General features: G+C 45.1%; 1 protein-coding gene across 4 annotated transcripts; it reads left to right on the forward strand.

Annotated features, from left to right (window-relative positions):
* Positions 1 to 180: 180 nt before the first annotated feature.
* Positions 181 to 22,489, forward strand: dnm3a (dynamin 3a). Of its 4 annotated transcripts, XM_086114725.1 has the most exons (22): positions 182 to 326; positions 758 to 1,040; positions 2,653 to 2,726; positions 3,758 to 3,882; positions 3,954 to 4,157; positions 4,372 to 4,470; positions 5,191 to 5,351; positions 5,425 to 5,567; positions 5,844 to 5,979; positions 6,641 to 6,708; positions 6,781 to 6,919; positions 6,993 to 7,079; positions 7,167 to 7,237; positions 7,317 to 7,377; positions 8,060 to 8,086; positions 9,073 to 9,177; positions 13,688 to 13,797; positions 17,984 to 18,095; positions 18,887 to 19,048; positions 20,292 to 20,509; positions 20,587 to 20,700; positions 22,189 to 22,489. In XM_086114725.1, the coding sequence occupies exons 1-22, from the start codon at positions 313 to 315 to the stop codon at positions 22,220 to 22,222; spliced, it is 2,547 nt and encodes an 848-aa protein (XP_085970851.1). In that variant the 5' UTR covers positions 182 to 312; the 3' UTR covers positions 22,223 to 22,489. The 4 variants fall into 4 exon arrangements, with proteins under 4 accessions (XP_085970853.1, XP_085970851.1, XP_085970852.1 ...); XM_086114727.1 differs by lacking the exon at positions 20,587 to 20,700 and having other exon boundaries at positions 181 to 326; XM_086114726.1 differs by lacking the exon at positions 8,060 to 8,086.
* Positions 22,490 to 22,972: the final 483 nt, after the last annotated feature.

The raw sequence follows: 22,972 nt of genomic DNA on the forward strand, positions 1-22,972 counted from the left end.
GAAGAGTTATTTACAGTAGAAGTGGAATTGACCCCCACTCCGCGTTTTTAATTCGATCATTTAAGTTGCCTGCATTAAAGAAGAAACAGGAGTTATAATTGGATAATATCCCCAAATATAAATATGTGTTTACATGAGAGGATGTTTTACAAGTGGTTGTTTTAGGCGCATGCGCAGACCTTTCGCGCCCGTTAGCTGTCAAAAGTTGGGTGGTTTTAGTTTTTTTTCTCTCTCGCTCTCTGTCCGCTCCTCCACGTTCTCCTCTTTCAAGCTAACCCTGGAGCCCACTCAGCATCGCGGCTAACTTCCTAAATGTCTACACGGAGGTAAGGAGAAGCGAAACTGTGTGAAAAGTGAGCCTGCGTCAACAAAATAAGCTTAAGAGCGCATTAGCGGTTTGGTTCGCCCGAAATCTGGACGCTAGCTCTTGTGAACGAACAAGTTAGCAAACACGCCCCTAACTTAAGTCCCTTTAAAAATAACTTTGTCTTATTAGTCATATAAATGTAAGAGTACCGGTGTCGTAAATTATTCAAGAAAACGGAAGAATTTGGTCGCACCGTTGCTAGGGGCAACTGCGGGATGGGTCGTCGCCGTGAATGTCATTGGACGTAACACTGGGAGGCTCTTGAACGCATCATGTGACGATAATAGCATTGTGTATTCTTCATGTTGCCACAACGTGTCCATTTCTGCCGCCTTTGTTTCTTTACGGTGTGTCAAGTGTGATTTTTGAGTGTCACTTTATCACCTTTAGCTCCAACTTGCTGTTGATACTCGGCGGGGCAGCCCTCTTAAAAGTTGAGGGGGAGTTCAGGGGGGCGTTCCGGGCTCGGAAATCCCGACTTTACAGCAACACCGCCACCTCCTCTTCCTTCACCACCACCATCGTCGCCGTGCAGCATGATCTCGATGATCAATCGGCTCCAGGACGCCTTGGGCAGCGCGGGTCTGAGCTACAGCCTCCTCCTGCCGCAGATTGCCGTGGTGGGGGGCCAGAGTTCCGGGAAGAGCTCGGTGCTAGAGAACTTTGTGGGCAGGTAAGTTCCAGTGAATGCTAACTGGGTGGATCGAGTGCTGCTTGGGAAGTTTTGACGTATTGAGTGATGTGATTTTTATTCGTTCTGCTGTACAATATAATGCAGATTAAGTGCATCTGGCATCAAGCATCGTCAATGGCAGTGAATGAATTTTGAGAGGCAGGATGGTGTGGATGACTCAGGTTTGGCACATCTGCTTCACAGTTATGAGTTTCGTGGTTGCATGGTCCCGCCATGCTTGCATGTTTTTAAAAAATAATTTTTTTGTAGATATACAGTATTTACTCCAAAAACACCCCAAAATTAATAAAACTATATCATGAATGGCCAAGTTTAAATCATGTTCAAAACTGCTGAACAGCAAGACAACGTCAAGTAGAAGAATCCAATTTGTGCACAGTTCACAAGTCAACTCACTCAGTTTTTTGTTTTTTTTGTCCCACAAATACCTGTATTTCAAAGTCCCCAAATTTTTCATCGACAGACTTGCTCACCTGTGCAACACGGTGCAGTAAAGGGCAATAAGTAACGTTCACTCTGCTTTGTTGACGGAGTCCCGCAAAGGCGATGCATCACCTCTGCGTCGTGGGTGCACCACCCATACAACTGCTTGTCCAATTCACTTTATGCGTTTCTGACACTATTAAGCGTTGAATTTATTGCAAATCCTTGTTTATATGTGTGCAGTCACTCGTGCAGGGCATACCCCGCCTCTCACAGAGTCAACTGGGATAGGCCCGAGCTCACCCGTGACCCTAATGAAGACAAATTCTGTCGACTATGATGGATAACTTTACAAAGCAGTAAATAGCATTCAATGTGCTGAAAAACAACGTCCATTACCTGTCTGTTGGTCATCTTCAAAAAGTATGACTTTAATTTTGTTTTATGATACACTGCTTAACTGGGGTTTTACACGACATTTGGGAATATTGAAATTTGACTCCAAACATCGCCTGTACTGTCGATAGAAAGTTCATGACTGCGACCGTTTGAGCCTGGAACAAATTTGTCATTATTTCCTATGGGAAAGATTGTTTTTCAAGTCAGCACGGAATGGATTGTGGTCTACAGTGTGACAAAATGAGTACAGATTTTTGTGTTTCAGCATGATAAGATCCAAAGTAAAGTCCAAGTCTGATTGTGATGCGCAATGTGACGAGGGTTAATTTAATTCTGTGTCGCCCCCCCCCCCCAAAAAAAACAGGACACTGCCTTGTGACTCATTTGTCAGTTTCCTTCAAGATTTTTTTTTCCCAGACAATGCAGCTCCGTGATGCGGAGGAGACCAGTTGAAATCCCTGAAGTCCGGATTAGGATTTGTTTCAAAGTGACGCCTGAAGGCCTTGTACTCACCTTCCTGACTGTGCATTGATATGTTTCAGTTCCTTTGTTTGACTGCATGTTATGACATATCCAATTCGGGCTCTCTGCCAGCAGTGTGATCGGGAGCAGGATGCAGGAAAACAAACATCCCAATCAAGATTTATATGGGGAAAGAGGATTTTTTTTTTTTTTTAAGCGTTTCAGACAACCATGTGTGGACTGCCTTGGCGCAAGTGTGAGTTTCCTTCTTCTTTTCAGGGTTCGTATGTTTTATTTTCTCTGACAGAGACTTCCTTCCCCGCGGTACTGGGATTGTCACTCGCAGACCTTTGGTCCTACAGCTACATCACGCCGACACCGGTGAGTGCGGCTTCTGTTGACTCGACGCGTGCATGTTGGCAGTTGTATTTTCCGTGTGCGCTTGGCGCTGCCACTAGATGGCGTAAGAGAGAAAAATCTGGTAATTTTTAGGTCCTCAGTGCAGGATTAATTTGAGAGTACAAAGAATTGCCTTCCTTGGGCGATGACACATACTGTCACTCGTGGAGACAGCTCATTATCACATAGTTGGAATTGCACTTTTTAAAAAAAATCACTGTGGATTTGTGCATGTGGTGCATGCAGCAGACTAATTGCCACACAACATAATGCCCACCACTATGACATCAAACAATGAAGTACAGTATCTAACGAAAGTGAGTACATGTCTTACATTTGTGTGGATATTTTATTGTATCTTTTCATTGGACAACACAAAGGAAATAACACTTTCCCGATGGGAAGTGCTCACTGCTTGTGTAACCGTAAATTTACTGTCCCTTCAAAATAACTCACAGCTATTTATCTAAATAACTGGCAATAAAAGTGAGTATACCCCGAAGTGAAAATGTCAAAATTTGGTCCAATAGCAGTTTTCTCATATGATGTCATGTGACTCATTTGGTCTCACCTCTGAACGGAGTGCAGGTTTGGTATTAATTGATCCCACACTCTCTCAGGCTGGTCTCTGGTTCAATATGGAGCCAAAGTTCAAAGAACTCAGAGGAAAAATAATACCATAATTGTTGCCCTATGTACAGATACGCTATGGCTAGGCTGAAAGTTGATGACGCAGCACGGTGGCCAAGACCAAACAATGGTTTAACTCCCATGTCCGAGAGCCTTAAGGCAGTGCTGGAAAATAATGGTGGCCACACGAATTATTGACACCTTGGGTTGAATTTGTACAATTTTAATAAATTGTACAATATCTCTTTTGTTGCCAGCATGGGAACGACCCCTCGTAATACTGATACTGACCATTATTGGGGCAGCATTGATGTGAAAGGGGATTCCACAATGCCACACATCTTTCTTGTCTCTCTAGAGTATGGGGAATTTTTGCACTGCAGGGGGAAGAGGTTCTCGGACTTTGATGAGATCCGCCAAGAAATCGAGGCAGAAACCCGTAGGCTGACAGGAAACAACAAAGGCATCTCTCCCATACCCATCAATCTCCGCATTTTCTCCCCCAATGGTAATCCCGCCTCATGCTCGCATCGTCGTCACGCATTCCACTCCAAGCGCGTTAACGTCTGCCGTGTGCAGTGCTCAACCTGACCCTCGTGGACCTGCCCGGCATCACCAAGGTTCCTGTGGGCGACCAGCCGCCAGACATCGAGTACCAGGTGCGAGACATGATCATGCAGTACATCTGCAAGGAGAACTGCCTCATCCTGGCTGTGACACCTGCCAACATGGACCTGGCCAACTCCGATGCACTCAAACTGGCCAAAGATGTCGACCCGCAGGGTGAGCTGCTGAGCCTGCCACACTTTGTAATCTGGTTGTTTAAATTACTTGATGGGTGAGCAGATACTCCAGGGGCCCAACTATTTTTATCCAAGCCATTAAAAAGTGAATTTTTCATATGTTCCCTTTAAAATCTAATCTTTAAATCTATATACAGTATTTTACTTTATCTACCCCCCCCCCCCCCCCCCCCCCCCCCCCAACTCTATGGTAGGCCAGCGCACGATAGGTGTGATCACCATGCTGGACCTCATGGATAAAGGAACAGATGCTCGGGAAATACTTGAGAATAGATTGCTTCCACTGAGACGAGGTGAGTCACCGTGTGCGCGGGTGTGTGCATATCCATGTGTGTGTGTGTGAGAGAGAGAGCGATGAGATAAGGATTTACAGTGAAGCAATACCAGGTGTTTGGCTAGTTCATACCTCTTCCAAAAACGCTTTAATGTATTATTCACAGAAAAGCCCCTCAAGTCAGCAACGCAGAGCCGTAGCTTTAGTCACGGAGCCTCATGTTGTAACATCCTTCCATCCATTTCCTAATCCGCTTATCCTCACAAGATTCGCGGGCGTGCTGGAGGCTAGCCCAGCTGTCTTCGGGCAGTAGGCGGAGGACACCCTGAACTGGTTGCCAGCGAATCGCAGGGCACACATAGACGAACAAACATCCATGCTCACAATCACACGTAGAGACAGTTTAAAGTGGTCCATTAGCCTGCCATGCAGTTTCTTGGAATGTGGGAGGAAACCGGAGTGTCCGGAGAAAACCCACACAGGCATGGGGAGAACATGCAAACTCCACAGGGAGGCCGGAGCTGGAATCGAGCCCTGCACCTCTGCACTGCGAGGCCAACGTGCTAACCAGTTGGCCAACGCGGAAACCATGTTGTAACATCTCCAGTGGGATGCACGCCAAGTGGAACATTTCTACTTTTCTGGGGGGGAAAAAAAATCTTCAGAAGTCAAATAGAACTTGAGTTCAAACCATTACATTGAATAAAGGTGGTACATTGTTTTGTTTTGTTTTCCTCAGGTTATATTGGTCTAGTGAACCGCAGTCAAAAGGACATCGAAGGGAAAAAGGATATTAAGGCAGCCTTGCAAGCGGAGAAAACGTTTTTCCTGTCCCACCCAGCTTACAGGCACATGACTGACAGAATGGGCACGCCGTACTTACAGAAGTACCTCAACCAGGTCAGACAGCACAGAAGCGGACCAACGTCACGCTGTGTCAATTGTTACTTACAATTTGATTGTTTGTTTGCAGCAATTGACGAACCACATCTGTGACAGTCTGCCTGCGCTCCACAGTCACATGCGGTGCCTACTTGTGTCCATCAGTAAAGAAGCCGACGCGTATAAACTGTATAATCCAGATGACCCCATGTGCAAGACCAAGACCCTCATCAAGTCAGTCACATAAGGGTGTACAGTAAAGACCCGCGAGTCCTTAAGACGTTTACAATGGCCTATATAAATATTTTGAACTGTGAATATTCAAAAACTCATCTTACAACATTGGCCGTAAAAATAAATTTGGCACCATCTTGTGCACAAAACCTGCAAATAGATTCATTCATGAATAGCAAGCAGCAAAAAGGCAGGGGCCTCGCTGTATTTTTATTTTTATTTTTTTGGGCGGCGGCGGGGTAGTTTATCATCTCCCGTCATGTCTTCTATTTCTAGAGTCGTACAGCAACTGGCCGGCGACTTTGAGAAGTTAATTGAGGGCTCAGCCGACGAAGTGAACACCGTCCACCTGTCGGGAGGAGCAAGGATCAACCAGATCTTCCATGAGCGCTTCCCCTATCAGCTGCACAAAGTGCGTTTACCTTATTCGGTCTTTTGTGACACTCAACAAGGTTCTTGATGAGACATAGCATGATAGCCTTTGAAATTTTTCAAGAAGAACCTGGAGAATTGCACCGACTGTATCACGCTCATACTTTAATGAACTCTGACTAGGGAATTTGTCCAAAAAAAAAAAAGACTCAATTTACAGATGGACACTAAATGGCAAAGCGTTATTGTCGCCATTTCATGTCTGTGGAGCATGGTGTCACGTGTTGATCATCAAGGATGGATGGGGGGAAAAAATAAATCACCGTCGCCATCTTAACATTTTAATCAATCCACCAGAAATTTAGTGGTCATGTTTATTATAACGAGTCACATGAAAAAGTCTCAAGGAACCATGTCTGAAATTGAACAGGAAGACAAACATTTTTGTTTGAACTGGCCATTTTGGACCATTTCCAGGCACATCCTGTGATAACCTACGACTTGAGCACCAACTAGATGCAGAGAAAGAGCGGCAACGCTAAATTGTCAAGCTTTTTCATTTTTATTTATTTTTTTGACCCCCAACACCTGTTTCACTGATCGACACAAAATTGATTAATGGGTCAGAAAAATGACAACGGGCACTTTGTCGACGCTTGCAAGTTGCAACTTTCATGTATGTTGCTTCCGTTGTGCCGCAGATGACGTGCGACGAAAGAAAGCTGCGGATGGAGATCGCCTATGCCATCAGGAACATCCACGGCGTCAGGTGATGTCATCCTTTACTTTTGATGATGACAGAGTTTGGTTTGTTCTAACTTCCTCCTTCGTTCACCCTCAGGACGGGCCTATTCACCCCTGACATGGCTTTTCAGGCAATTGTAAAGAAGCAGATCTCCAAACTAAAAATTCCGTGTTTCGGCTTTGTCGACATGGTCTGCAAGGAACTGATCTCCACCATTTACGAGTGCTTTAATAAGGTCTGCATCCAGGGGTGAGTCATACATGAGCGCTATTGTGCCTCTTAACTAAAGTGACCTCTTCTCCATAAAGATCAGTTCTTTTCCCAAGCTGAGGGAAGAAACGGAGCGTCTCGTCACTGCCGAAATCCGAGAACAAGAGAGCACATGCCGAGATCAGGTCGGTCACGCGCGTTCGGACCGTCACGTTTGGTTTTCATTTGGGTTCTGTTTTTCTTCCGCTTCACCTACATTTTCCTCTCTTCAGATCTCTCTGCTCATCGACATGCAGCTTGCATATATTAATACCAAACACGAAGACTTTATCGGCTTTGCTCAGTGAGTAAACATCATCGAAGTATTTTCTTTCAAACAAGGTGTTTTTTAAATTTTAAATCCAAGCTGTTGTCTCCATCAGTGCTCAACCTCTGTGCCACCGTAGCGATAACAAGATCGTTGCCGGCGGTGGAGTACAGCAGGTGAGACTTTAGCCCTGACTGACTGCCTGTTAGAATTTCATTGATCATCCCCCGTTCATTTCAGAAGTTACGTACTCGACCTACATCGTAAAAAAAAGTGTTGGATTCGCATTTTAAAAAGTATGCACATTGGGTGGCACTCAATCATGTTTCAACAACGTGGCTGCATGCATGAATATTGCACAAAATAAAAACATTTATGTTGATGAAACATGATTTCAATGTGTGCAACCAATCTCTCAAACTCTCATTCCAGTGCACCCTCGATGGGTGAAAATATGCAGTGCAGAGAGGGACCATCTAAAACAAATGTTTTAGATGAACTTAGATTTGTTTGTACATATGTGAACAAGATTTTACGCTATCATTCTTGTTTTTCTAGCGTTGATGGCACACACCATGCATCATTGTTCATGTGCCTCCAAAGCCACCAATGAATACGCGACCGAGCATTTTATAGGAAGTGTTTCCAATGATGATGATGATTTGTTCTTGGCTCCTCACAGTCCATCCACTGCGTTCAAACCAAGGGATTGTTTCGGCGGATTTAAATTGTTACGGGCTTCTTTCATGATGTTGTCACCTTCGTTGAATGTTTCATAATCAGCAAAATGTTCATCAGGACCAGCGACAGTTGATTCCAATTTTCATACCCTGTGTTTCCCCCTCCCACAATCTCCAGGGTGTGGCGCCTCCTTCAAGTCTAATAGTAGGATACCAATCTCTTTAAGCCTCTGCTGGACATATGTGTGCACAGGATTCTGGGTCGGCATGACTGTTGCAATTGTGCACAGTGACAAAAAAAAAGGCCTTGTTCCGCTTCATTATTTATTTTTCTTTTTTGTCGTCTAGCGTACTTGCATTACTAATGTCAACCTTTCTTCCCCACTTTAGTTCCCCATTTCCCGGTATTGCTTTTATTTATCACCAGTACAGTGTTTCTTTCAGTCTCCTTCTGCCTGTTCTGACCTTCTGATGGAAACTGCTTTTCTGTTTCGCGCGGCAATCTCCTGGGGGGGGGGGGGGGGGGTTTACCTGCTCGGTGATCTTCCTCTCTAACTTTATTTTCCATCACTTTTCACAACTTTTGCTCTGTGTTTATTCTTTGGGTCATTCGTTACCGCCTCACAATCCAGGGGTCCTCAATTTACAATTCTGCTGTGGCCTCTGCGGGTTTCTGCTTAATATTACGGTTTTGGAATATAAGTAGCAAAATCCACGTTTTTTATTTTAATTTTTTGTCCATCTCAGGGGGCAGCCATTTTCCCACTTGCTGTAGACTGAAAATGACTCCACAGTTGCTTGATAAAGTGTTGCCTCCATGTGTGAAAATGCTTTTTATGTGATCAGTTTGCAATAAGTAACTCTGCCCCTAATTGTGCTGCCTACGAAAGCCTTACTGTACTTTTGGCCCAGTAGTAGAGTCTCAGCAGTAAAAACGCAAACCAGGCTAATTTCAGCGAGGCTCGAAACACAGTGTACTAAATTTTTTTTGATCTGTGGAGTATTTTTTCAAAAGCATGTCACTGTTAAAACTCTTGGGAACCGCTTTAAATTGAGGGGAAAAATGCATTCTTTGTTGCCTTTCACTTGTAATTGAGGGCCCCTGTTTCAGTCTGTCAACCTGTTCTCGAATTCGCAGTGCCTCATTCAAGCTTTCGCGGTCTAAATGTTCTATTTTTGGTGCCGCTGCAGGTCATACGAAAAGGATGGCTCACCATCAACAATGTCAGCATCATCGCCAAGGAGTACTGGTTCATTCTCACCGCCGAGAGCTTGTCCTGGTTCAAGGACAACGAGGTGAGCCCTTCAGGTTTCGATTTTCAAAAGAAAACACAGCAGGACATTTTGAGAGGCGCCGTGGCTTTATTGGAAGAATTCAACTTGAAACACACGTGTAACGGGATGACGAGAAATACCCGAACGGGCAGAGAGCGGAGCACGGTTGTCGGAAACGGTATTTGGACCAAAGCGGGCGCTCCTGGTGTCAGTGGGGCTGCCATCTGTCTGCCTGTCTGTGCCTGCTGTACAGGAGCAGAAGGTCTGCACAGCAAGTGTAGACAGGCAGACACACCACAACAGTCTGGTCAGCGGCTGACGTCATGGGGGAGATGGGCAGGAAGTGAATGCTTTCGTTGGGGGGGTGCAGAGGGAGCATCAAAACCAAAAATGACGGTTGAAGTTAGACAGTAGAAATACTTAAATACAAAATAATGCCATTCACAAACGATTCAGAAAGCACCTGTAGCAAAAATAGCATCCTTGACCCGGAAGTTAAGTTAACACGTTAACCAGCCCACCCCCCAAAAAAAGATCTCTTGCTCCCCAATTGGTCTCACCCTCCATTCACTCTTCCCCTCGCTCCCCCCTCTTCTTCCTCCTCTGGGATTTCAGGCATTTGGAGCGGCTCACTTTGACACAGCTGGAGTTGCCCCAATCCAAACAAAGACGAGCAAACACCCACACACACATGGACACACTCACGCACACACACAGAGGACCGACTTGTATATACAGTATACGGTACACACGCAGAGCCTGATGTAAACACACTGGCATGCAAATGGCGGAGAAAAATATACACTAATTTCGACACACACATAGTCACTTTTGAGATAAACACGGTACAGTGCGTTCCCAGATGCAGCAGCCCCAGGCGCGCTTACTTGACGCGCACGCACACACATGCAGCCAACCACAGTGTTTTCTTTACTTTCTAACTTTCACACCAGCCGTGATGACATCACGTGGCATCCCTCGGAAGGCTTTACCTAAACTGCTTTAAGTGTGTGTGACGCTTGAATGTTGTTGTTTTTTTTTCAGTCATCCACGTTATTGCACAAATCAGCTCTTGTCATTCCAAAATGTGCGCGTGCGCGCATCTGCAAGCCGAGCATCTGCTTCCTCTCTTGCAATTTCTATTCTCACATTCCCGCCCACACTTCGTCCACAGACATTTTTCCTCGACTCTCACCGCCTTTTTTCTTTCTTTACCTCCCTTCTTCCTTCTCTCTTATTTTCTGTCTCCCCCCTCTTCTCTCTCTCGCTCTCTCTGTGGTTGGCAGTCTCCCTGGGACTATGTACATTCCTGGCTGGAAAATTTGAAGCTTTGTCCAAATACCAGCTTCCAAGATCTTCTTGACCAGAGAAATCCCACATGGCTCTTCCTACATCGCAGCATGCAACTGCCCCTTTCCTCTCGCTCACAAATACCCACTTTTCCACCTCTCCGTTCCTTGATTTGTAACAGGCCCGCACTTTCCACGCCTTTTTTCCTGGATTACAAACATGCAATCGCGTCTCGGAGTGAGCGTCCTTATCGCCGCGGTGCACCGAGCAGATATACATTCCTTCACCCCTGCCTCAGTCGTCCCGTGGGCCTCCTGAGGATAAACAGACCGCTAACTAATGCATACACTTAATCTACACGCCTCCCTGTGTGTGTGTGTGTGTGTGTGTGTGTGTCTTTGAGAGGCCTGTTCCATGTCTCACATCCATTAGACGCTGCTCCAGACGCAGAAGCCCTGATCTATGACACCTGACCCTGCCAGATTTAAGAGCAAATATAGAGTCTACAAACACAAGCAGTCTTTATGTAACCAGGCACAAACACCCAAGACGAGACTATAGCGGAACCTGCAGCAACGGTAAAACGACGGCCAATCAAAACACTTTTTTTTTCTTTCTGCAAACGCATCAGAAAGTTGGCGGTCGTGAATGCGAAACACAAATTTACCCCCCCCGAAGCCTTTCCGTGCACAGTCTAACCAATGTGCAGACTACTGTACACCACCAAAATCCTGAACAGGTAGTCTGAACACTGGGATGACGGAGCAGGAGCCTTCACTTCGCTTTGTCTCTGTGGTGCGGCCTCTTCCCACGCCGGCAAACGTTTCTGTTCATCTTATCCCCGTCTCTGCGAGCCATATCTGCCGATCGTCTGTCTGTCCGTCATCCGCTCCTCGGGATGTTCCTTCTCGTTTCTGGGACCTTAGCGTAGCCGGCGGCGTCCCACGATAGTATCCAGTTCTCGACGTGGCACTTTGACTCATTGGGAGTCCTGCCTGTTAAGCTCGGGAAGGCAGAAGGAAATAGAGAGGAGAGAGAGTTAGGGAGGAAGCCATCGGCCATATATGGCTTGGCGGGGATCAACTTTGGGATCGTCGCGACTCTCTCCCCGCTTTTCCCAGCTCGGCTCTCAAGTGCTCCTCAAACCCTTTTCCGCATCTCCTGCCGTGAAATTAACCTCTCTCTATCCTTCCTCTTCCTCATCTCTACTTTCTGCCTCTGGAGCACCCTATACTCCATCCAGTCTCCTCCCCCCTCCCGTCTAAAACGATCCCAGATGTTGCTGTACCAGCGCCAATCGCTTGCTGTCATTTTTTTTCTTTCCCTCGGCCTCTGTTACAGGAAGTGGGCCCCTTTTGGGGGGGGGGGGGGAAAGGAAAGAGTCAATGGAGGAAGAGAGTCGTAGGGTTCACGGGAGTACTGGGAGGGAGAGGGAAGTCCAAAATGTTTGACCAGTGCATCTTTAAAAAATAATAATACAGATGCTAGCACACCTGCATAGCCATTGAACACATTAAATGCAGCGCAATTCAAGGAAGTGTTTGCTCTGTGTGTTAGTCACACGTCCTCCAACTCCCATCCAAGACTACCTCATCAACAGCTGTACCACAGCGGCCTTTTGGAAGCCCCCTTCTTAAACGTTAGGGGGGTGGGCTTCATTCTTGGAGAAATGTTGTGTGTTGGAGCCCGAATCTGAGTAATGGCTTTCACATGTGGAACCAGCATCTTTTTTTTTTTTTTTTTTTTTTTTCCTCCTGTTCTCGTTTGTTGCCAGCTTGGGCTCTTGTGTTCCTTGACTTCCACGCCGTCTGCTTCTCCTCACATCTCAGAACGCTCCTCCATTATTAGCCTTTTTCACACAGAGATCCCGGGCAATTGCAGCATCAGCGCTGTTAACAGCAGATAAGGCCTTATACGTGGAAATGATCAGGGAGGAATATTGCCGCAGTTGCGTGCGCTTTTACAGTAAGATGTGATTTTTTTGGATATCTCTGTGCCAGCATTTTGGTGGGACAAAATAACCGGGGGTGTTTTATTTATTGAAATGCATATGGGCTAAGAAGCACTTATTCATACTACCACCTTATTTCAAATGCAGTCTTCTCCCGCACTTTCATCATTTGCTCTATACAAATTCATGTATTTTCAGTTTTTTGGGGGCTAGGCTATCTTTTATTTGCTCCAAAAAAAAAAAACTCAATTTGCGGCTCAAGCCAAAACCATGTCTTTTATATTTTAAAAAACTGCTTTGGCACCATCTGGTGGAGTCTTGGTGCCAGGCAACTATGTTGAACTGAGAGGAGGAGCTTAATTTAATCTGGCCATAGCCTTATCTAATAGAAAAGTAATTGCTTGTCTGTATGAGTTTCAAATTCTTATTGCCGCAACTTCAATGATAGATGAGGCTACAATCTCTCATCAGCGCTACTGGGGGGCCACATACTGTAGGACTACACACTTCCGAACCGGCAATCTCTGCCATCTTGTGGTGAATAGTATTATAACTTTAAACTATGTAGTGGACCCCCGCTATTCGCGCGGGATCGGAACTGAGCCACTGAATAGCGAAAATCTGCATATAATTGACACGCTAAATATATATTTTTGCAAAACCCAAGAAGTCTTCAAAAGAAACGCAGATGAAGCTCGATTATGCGTTTTCCATTTTTCAAAAAAACAGGTTGAATTGTTTTTTTAACAAATAAGTGAATCTGCAGGTGCTAAAAAGCAAGTACGCAGCAGCCCACTGGTGTAGAGGAAATTGAACCCCCCCCCCCCCCCCTCAAAAAATGTTAATTTATCGAGGGGCCACTCAATGTGTGGGCGAGGCAGTTGCGCATCATGGCTCTAAGAACTTTAACAAAAAGAGTTTAGGAAGATGAAGTCACCAGTCATTAGATTTTAATGAAGTATTAAAATCCTGAATAGTGGTGATTGTGCAAATGTGAAGATTACGCCACAAAGCGACAGTATGATTGTATCAGGATGAGCCTCTTCTTCAGCAGTCCCACACACCTCTGCAGAAGTTCCTCCATACGGTTGGATGCTTTCTCCTTCAGACGCAGCCTGAAAAATGTTTAGTACCAGACACGTGACTGCACTAGGCCCACGAGTGCAAAAAAAAAACAAAAAAACACCTGTGTCATATTTTACTGTGCATACCACTGTCAAATTTTATCTTACCCTTTTGCGTGTGTGCGTGTGCGTGTATGTGTGTGTGTTTCTGCTCCTTTCCTTCCAGGAGATGGAGAAGAGGTACATGCTCCCTCTAGACAACCTCAAGGTCCGAGATGTAGAGAAGGGCTTCATGTCCAGCAAATTCGCCTTCGCCCTCTTCAATTCTGAATCAAGGTACGTGTGCGTCGAATGAGCGTATGTTTGTGTGTCAGTCAGTGAGATGATGTAGAGCAGGGTGTCAGACTCATTTCACGTCTTTCCTTTGTTTTGGTATAGTGAAGCACAAGAACATTAGGACAATGTTGAAATTTAATGCACATATCATTTACAAAACAATTCATGAAACACCTGAGATTTCCTTAGACAAATGTGCAATTTACTTTTATCATTCACACATATGCATTGCAACTGATCCCACTGATTGTACAAAGGCACAAAACCTTAACAAGTAATTGGTATTGAAAAATATAATTATGCATTTTAAGATTAAACGAGATTTATACAAAAAGGATTTAAAAAAAAAAACATTTACACATGTGCATATAAAATCTAAATTTAATCCCTGCTTACACTTTACAAACTAAAGAGAAAACAATGTGCCCCCTCGCGGATAATCCATAAATTGCATCTTATTAAAAATATTCATTTGTCTTTCATGCATGTTTTCATTTTTAAATTATCCTGCGGGCCTGATCGAAACTCGTCGGGGGGCCGGTTCCGGCCCGCGGGTCGTATGTTTGACACCACTGACGTAGCATTTGTGCCGTCGTTACCTGCTGGCTGGAGTTTACTACGGCCTTTCGACGAGTGTGCGTGAGGGCAGGAAACGGGAAGATGCGTTGCCCTTCCTCTGACCTTGCTTGTTCTGCTGAGAGGATATCCAGTTGGTACCGCCGGTGGCTATGGGTGTGGTTTTATTGTCTGCACGTATATGCCAGACTCTAGAGCGCACCGATATGTTGCCTTAAAGTGTGTGAACCAGATGGAGAGAACATAAGAGGTCTTGAGGGGAGAAAAAGTGAAATTGGAGCTGATTGGACCAACACATATGTGTGGTATTTATTATACTGATGTATTCACACACACACACACACACACAACCTGCGTCCTGTGCAAGCGTGTGGAGCACAGCATACTGACGGCAGGCTCATTAAGCAACTAATCAAAGCCAGAGAGCTTGGATCTGAGATGAGGCGGCTCTCGTTTGGAAAGAATTGCTCGACTCACCACAGAGAAAGAGAAGAACGAGAAAAGGGGTTGAGGGGAGGACGAAAGCGTATCAGCGCCATCAGCCAGGAATGTGTCAAAATCTGTCCTCTGCCTGCAACCCCCCCCCAACCAACACCAACACCCCCCCCCCCCGCCTCCTCCTCCTCCTCCCCCTCCTCCTTTTCCTGTGCCGCTTCTCTGTTCGTATTTTCACTAATCTGAAAAATGTCTTGAAATCGAAAGCAGCCGCGTTCAGAGCAGGAATTCCTTCAGAGAAGATGTAGTCAGGATGTGTGATAAATCTGCGCGGGGAGCACTTTCAATGTGTGCCTGAGTCCTGAATGTAGACCAGCATTAGGAACACTTTTTCCATTCCAGTGTTTGTTTCCACGCCAAATTGATGTTGAATGAAAGTTGCGAGCAGTGATGAACATTGGAAATCGGTGGACATGTCTTTCATAAAAGTACATATGAAAAAGTTTCAGCACCCCGTCCCTGCCTGAAATGGGACGCAGAATGGCGTCAATGTGTGATGATCGTTTTGAGAAAAGTCGGAAGGTTGGAAAAATACGATGCAGACACCAGTTTCACCAACTGCCTAGCATAACAGGACACACCAAAAAGTCTGAAAGGCCCGTCGTGCCTGAATGTGAAATGGGAAGTTGGCCATTTTGATTTGAAGCAGCCACGTTGGATGAAATTCACGGCTCGTCCCTCAATCATTTCTTGTAAATTTAGGGGGACCGGTTTCACCCATCGAAATGAAATTTGTGGACATGTCTGTCATAACATGCTGCACAAAAAAATCGCAAGGATCCATGCCTCAAATTGAACTGGGATTTGGTCGGTTTGTTTTCAAGCTGCAAATCATCAGGCAAATTCCAGTCCTTGGCAGTTTCACCCTCAAAAACCGCTAACACCAGTTTACACTGAATTCACCGGTCATAAGAAAGGACGCATGCCACCAAATGAACAGGAAGTCCGCCATTTTAGGTTGAAGCAGCCATTTTGGGCAAAGTCCAGGCTTTGTACTTTAACGATCTCCTACGAGGGAATCCACCCAAATGATTCGCAATCCCAAGAGGGGATACAAAACAGATGGACTGCGCTAAATTACAAAGCTTTGTTGTCTCCACCGTTTAACGTGTTTGGAGCATGGCATCAAAGTTTGATCAAGTCGCCTTGGAAAAAAAAGGCCGTGAGGGCCTGTTCATGACTTTAGTTTATGTTTCGAATTGCATGACAAAACTACATCAGATGCTCTGATGAGACGCATCTGGCCGGCACGCAGAAGGTTTCTTCGGCTCTGTTGTAGAGTAATAGCGCTGGAGGATTGTCATAGTTGGCCTGCTGCCCTGACTGCTCGCCACCACACCCTGACTTATTAGCCTCACCCAGTGGAGCTCCGGCCTATTTGTTGATCTCTCCTCATTGCTCTCCCTTTCTCTCTTACTTGTTCTCTCTATTTTCGCTCAGCATTGCAGTTGTCTCACAGTCACACATTTCACATATTTGAGGTTGTGAGTGTGAGGCGGGAACAGCGAGAGGAGAGGAGAGGAGGGCGGGAACAAATGAACGATTAAAGAAAAATGTCTTACAGATGGGACGCACATTGCTCTTTTTTTTTTCGTCCCCCCCCCTTGAGTGGCTTGCGCAGGCCAAAGCACATAGATGATGTGGAAGCAAGGCCATAAAATGCAAACAAAAGAGGAAAGGATACGAGTACAGTAGATGAGTTACAGCGGGAGCATGTTTCAGTAACTGCTGAGACGTGTGAGTTTGGATCCCCACTACCTTGAATGCGCTACCATTTAAAATCAACAGGGTTCTTACCACAATGCTGCGAACTTGGCCTAAAGACTGGTTGGAGAATACTGGCGTGCTTGTAAGAAAGCACCGCGGTCACGGTGGTACCAGGCCAAAACTTCATGGAGTCCTGGCACTTTGCAGGGATTGTAAATTATAACTTTATAGCTCGCTAATTATATTTTAATTACGTAAATATATGCAACAGAGACAAGGGTGGGGGGGGGGGGTGAGCATCTTTTGCACTGCTTTCGAAATAGCAGCCAATGAATATGGTTACATCTGCTGTGTAAAAATCCAATATGTTCAAATGTGTCTGTCGGTAGAAAACTGAAGTAAAGTCGAATGACTCACTTTTTTTCAATAATGCCTTGAAGATAGCAGCTAGGCACGACGTACAGCTTTTGGGAGCGAAGAGATAAGATTATTTTATTAGTAGTAGTATTATTAGTATTATTCTGGTTTGACTTGATAAGTGCAAGTGAACTGAACTCCCTTAAAAGGCAGCAGATATTTCTTTCGGAAAGATGGGTCAAGCTGTTTATTGCCACTCCCAGTTTGAGGTTTACTGTCAAAACAAAACAAAGCTGAAAATCACATTTCAAACCACCACATTTGCCTTAATAAATACAAGTCGGCTTAGCTCATTGGTAACAAACAATGCAAAACGCCATCGACGGGATAACCAATAGCATCAAGTTTGTCGCTTTTAAACACTTTGAAGGAAAGGATATGTGAATATAAATGGTGGAGCAACACCTGTCCCCGACAATATAGCAATATGCAAGGCGTATATTTTTGTGCTTCTGCGAAAAACGACACATTTTACTGCAATTTATCAAATCAGTTGTGAAACTTCATTTGTGTCATTATTCTGCTGCTCCCCCCAAGTGGGTAAGATGAGCACCCAAGGAGCAACACAATGTCTGTTGAATGGTAGCAAAAAGTGTTTATTTCCATTCTAGTTGATGATGTCATTACTCTGTTTTTATAGGACAGAAACGGAGAGTGCTATTTTTCTTGGCTATTTTTGTTGGGACTTTTGGAAGGTTGGAACGGATTAATGGCCATTTGGGAAAGATGAAGTGTTTCGCCCGTTCCTATTTGCCGTCACTGGTACACTTCTGTGGTGGCATCTTTAAAAAAAAAAAACATATCTGGAAATTAATCCTTCTGAGGCTCTTGAAGACTCACAAGATTTGTTGTTGCGGTTTTGTTTGACTTTTGAATGCATCTCATTCCACTGAATTGTGGTTGAAGTTTAAAGGCACTGTGTTTGTGGGGGGGTTTTTTTTTTTTTGCATTGTGTATTGCATGTTTTCCTGAGTGTATGATATACTTGAAGGAATGTGTACAAGGACCACAAGTTTCTGGAGCTGGTCTGCAACTCTCAGGAGGAGCTGGACATCTGGAAGTCCTCTTTGCTCCGAGCTGGCGTCTACCCAGAGGAGGTCACGGTGAGTACCCTGACCCCTTTGGAGAACGCCCGTTGTGAATAAATAAAAAGTGTGGGGGGGGGGGGGGGGGGAGTTAAAAGAAAAAAAATGCAGTTAAACAATTAATTACATACATGATTTTTTTTTAAATTAAACTATTTTAGGGGAAAAAAATATTACAGGACTCTGAACGGGCCTCGTCATTCGCCGATGAGGTAAAAAAATAAAAATAAAAATGTGTATTTGATTTTATTATTTCACCAGAATAATGATTTAAAAAAATCTAAAAATTGTATTAATGCATTTGAATGATTAAATCTTAAGGAAAAACCTTCACGCCAAATGATGGCATCAAATCTTACAGGAGTCTCGCTTATGTAAATGCTTTAAGTTGGCTGAACCTTAAAGTGCAGAGTGGGCCACATGTGTCCCGCTGACCATCCTTTGCCCACCCCTGCTGTAACCCCTTTTCACCCCCACTTCTCATGTGCGACCCCGACTCCCCCTCCCTTCTCGCATCTCACTTTGTCGTTGGCTCCTCGGCGCAAATTCTTGGCCAGTGATGTCACTTCAATGCGTGTGTGTTCCAGTCTGGTTCTAATCAGCAGATCCCCGTCTCTTCACCCCCTTTTTTTTTTTTCTTCCTCCTGCCCACTCCCCCGTGTACCTCCCCTCCATTTTTGCTTTCTCCGTCCCAGCTAATGGTGTTCGGCTCCTTCTCGCGCACGAACAGTTATCTTTTCCTATTTTGTGTGTGTGTGCGTGTGCGCACGTGAAAATCACTCACTTATGATTTGGTGTGCGTCGCCCAGGTGGACATGCAGGCCAACGGCCTGTCTGAGAACTTCACGGACCCCCAGCTGGAGCGCCAGGTGGAGACCATCCGTAACCTGGTGGACTCCTACATGGGCATCATTCACAAGACCGTCAAGGACTTGATGCCCAAGGCCATCATGCACCTGATGATCAACAGCGTATGCTAAGCACTATTTCTTATTTTGCTATTTGTGTGAGATTCCACTTGACTGGGATGAGTCATTGACAGCTCTCAGTGAGCTCTGCGGGAGTCTGATCCTTGATCATTTGAATAAGTTGTGTTGTTGGAGGAGAGAAACATCTAAGACCGGTCCTCGAAGACCGGAGTTTGATACCTGTGCGATGGACCGACTGATTGCTAGGCACAGTTGATATAAGAGATAGCAAATCCAGGTCCAGAAAGGGTGCTTATTTGTTTGCCAGTTGAATAGAAGCACATGTAGCTGTGGCTGGATTTGCCACTTCGGGTTGAGACTCCCCTGGATGGATTATAATGGGCGCCGTACATTAAATAAAAGCTAAAAAAATAAAAAGCATTCACACTAGCGCAGAACAATTTTGAAAATTGTCATTGCAATTTTTTTTCCCTTTATCTAAAAATTTCATATGCGATTATTATTTTTTTCAAAATTCCCATGTTTTCTTTTAACGAACGCTAGCAATAAATTAACGTGCAACAATTATCCGAACAACTCTGCCGTCGTCACGTCAGCTTTTCATGGTTCGATTTCCTTTTTAGGACAATACTGTGATGATCCACATTTCTATCCAATTTCATGTCACTGGGTGAAACTGGGGCTAATTGTTTTCTCACTTGATGAAAATTCTCAAAATGCCTCGTAAAAATATTGCTTTGGCGCCATCTGTTGAAATCTAAGTGCCAATCACCAATGTTGGACTGAGAGGAGGAGCTTCATTGAGAAAGGCCATTGTCTGACTGGAAAAAAAAAGTGCTATGTAGGCATCTTGCGGCATCGTTCGGCAATTCTAATCCTTTTTTTTTTTTTTTTTTTTTTCTCCAGTGGGCATCAATTACTCACAGGCTTTCATTATTCATGGCAAGGCTCGCTACCTATGCCCGCAAACGTCTGGCGTTCGCTGTCTGGTTATTCATCGTTTATAGCGGCGATAGTTGGACAGTGGAACAGATTTATATTTCCCGTGGGACAAATTGTTTCAAATTCCGCACAATTGTAAGGTTGACCAGTGTACTGGAATGGAGTGTTTTCGAGGTTCCACTCCATTAAAAATTTTTTTTCCAGTGGCTCAAAAGAGAAAAGCAGAATCCCATGTCATATTTTCACCCCTCTTGTAAGAAATGCCATAAAGCCGAGTGAAATATCACATGACAGCATCTAACGTGTTTGACTTGTCGCATCTGTTTATAATCCCTCTGGCAAGGTGAAAGAGTTCATTAGCTCCGAGCTGCTGGCCCAGCTCTACGCTCTGGGAGACTGCTCGGCGCTGATGGATGAGTCACCCGATCAGCGGCAGCATCGGGAGCAAGTGCTCGGGAAGCACGCCGCCCTGCAGGCCGCGCTCGACATCATCAACGAGATCTCCACCTCCAGCTATGCCGCCCACTCGGACCTCTCGCGCTCCGGCACACGACACTGCAGGTAGGCATCCTTCCCTGGGCTCGTGCGAGGCATTAAGACCCAGCGGGGGGGCATCACGAATTCTCCACCTAACGCAGCTCCACGCGGCCGAAAAAGGCAGCGAATGGCGGCAAGTCTCAAACCCGTGGCCGGGCCCCGCCCGTGCCCGTCCATGCCAACCAGCGGCTTCCCGGCCCAGCTTGCGTGCCCAGGTAGAAGCTGCACGGTTCGGGCTTGTGGCTGCACGGTGCTGCTATTTGAGCTGGGCGAGGGTCTGCCGCGCAATGTGTTTCTCATATTGGCGGGCAGAGCAGACCCCTCTCTGCATGCTTTCTACCCCGGCCAGAGACAACAGGCCCGTCAAGCTGCCCCCCCCCCCCACTCCCCTCCCCTCTCCTCGCCTTTCTGCTCGCATGTTTTATTGCCGCCCCAGATTTCCCTCATGCAATGACCATTATTTTTCTTCCCTCCCTCCCCCCCCACCCGACTTCTTTGTCTTGTACATTTCTTCACTCTGGTTCCTCCCCAGCTTCTTGGCCCGTCTCTCCCTTTTCTCCCTGCCTCATTTCCTCTGCGCTCTCTAAGGTTCCTTAGGTTCTTTCCCACTCGCGGTCCACCTCTCTTTTCCCTTCCTTGACGCTTTCCATCCTACCATATCCATCCGTCTCCCCTCTTATAGCTCAGGGTGGCAAAAGTAGAAGTACAGATACTTGCGCCAAAGAGAATTCTGGAAAGGGGAGAAGTACTAATTATTTAACTGTTTCACTCAAATAAAAGGTTTTAAAAAATTATATACTGTATTTTTTTTTTTTTTTACTGTCAAATAGGTTACTGTCACTTTACCAACCACGACAGCTCTAACAAAGTGCTGTCCAAAAAAAACAAAACCACAAGACCATAATTAAAAGGATAGTACAATAATAAATAAGTACATTATTTATTTTCAGATTATTTTACATGGTGTGTGAAGCTTTTGGTCGATGAGCGAGAGAAGCAAGATGAACGTCTCCAACAAGTAGTATTAGGGCACCAGGATTACGAAATTGTCATCTCGCAACCAAGGTTTGCCACCAGCTCAGTTTTAATGTCAACCAACAACTGCACTTTAGGGTTGGTTCAATTCTCGGCCCGGGTATGATGCAAAAAGTGTCAAATGAGGAGCTGTTGTAAATAGGCTGCCAGTGAAGCCTAAGCCGCCTAAACTCTACACCAAAAATGCTGCAAACAGTCCAAAATGGGTTGGAGAGATGCACAAGGAACAAGAAATGACAAAGAAAGGTGGAAATGTTTGAACATTAGCAGAGCTGTTGTAAGTGACTGCCAACTCACAGGTACCTCTTTCAATGCAAATGTAAAAGGAGGGTGGTGCCACTAACTCAAATGATGTGCTGATCGTTAAACATAGAGGTAGGTAGGTGGATGGATAGCTGGATTGGCAGATGTATCAAGAGAAGATGGGTAGATACAGTAAATGGTTGGATAGATGTCCAGACAGATTTTACTCATACATACAGCCATACTGTTATGTACAGGACTTACGCAACCAAGAAAGCTGTTGATGCATGCTTACTAATCCGCCTTCCACTTGCCTCTCCTTCCTTGAGCTGCATTTTTTTTTTTTTTGGCTGCTATTTATAACTCACTGCCACTGTCTAATTTTACTAGACACAACTAACACTGGTCTGATCTGTTCCACCCAGGAGGCCTGCTCCGGCAGCCCCAAACTCCAAATAGGAGGACGCCGCCGTCCGCAGCCCCGGCGACCTCTATCCAGCTGTGCGATGTGTGATCCGTCCCGAGCGCCGTCGTCTGCCGCCTGCACACTTGTGCAAGTCATGAGTTTGTTTTGTACAGACACTACCTTAGGCTGCTGACTTTTTCACAAGTGCCTGAACTTTTTGTGTAAATATAGAGTAAAATAGCAGCTATTCTATGAACGGGGGGAGACCACAACACTATTTTATAACTTTTTTAATAATAAAGAGCCATTTTATTTTTCAACATCATTTGTGTTGAGTTTGGAATATCTGAATGACAGCCGAGCATGCTTATTTGCCGTTATGTGCCCTGCAATCCCCCAGCGGCTAGTTCTTAGTGAACCCCACTTCTGGTAGGTAGGTTGGTAGATGGATGACTTTATTCCTGAAATCAAAAAAACTTTATTTTTAAAGAAACCTTTATGAGTACAAAATGCTTTTTACAACAAGATTTCATCGTAAAAACGGGTTCCTAAAGTAGCGATATAGCGCCAACTTCTTCCTGTAGTCATTCATTAACCTATCGTAAGGCAGTGGTAAAATCATAATTCTAGTCAATATTTGTATAAAAAACACTTCTGGTTATATTACAAAAGAAGCCAATGAAAAAAATGAAGTACTGCGGTAACTGAATGTGCCCTTTAGTGGCCATACTCTGAAAAGAAGTTGCAACTATGGAGGAAATGTGCTGCCCTCTAGTCAAAATGCTTAAAGCTGCGAGGGGGAG

Source organism: Hippocampus guttulatus, chromosome 7, assembly GCF_054856545.1.
Source record: "Hippocampus guttulatus isolate MCC_2025c chromosome 7, RoL_Hgut_1.0, whole genome shotgun sequence".
In the NCBI taxonomy this organism is placed as follows: Eukaryota; Metazoa; Chordata; class Actinopteri; order Syngnathiformes; family Syngnathidae; genus Hippocampus; species Hippocampus guttulatus.

Excerpts from the sequence above, each read along its gene's own strand:
- dnm3a (XM_086114725.1), top strand. Across the intron at positions 4,158-4,371 it reads CAAAGATGTCGACCCGCAGG|GCCAGCGCACGATAGGTGTG; the intron begins GTGAGCTGCTGA and ends ACTCTATGGTAG. Across the intron at positions 19,049-20,291 it reads TGCACCTGATGATCAACAGC|GTGAAAGAGTTCATTAGCTC; the intron begins GTATGCTAAGCA and ends CCCTCTGGCAAG.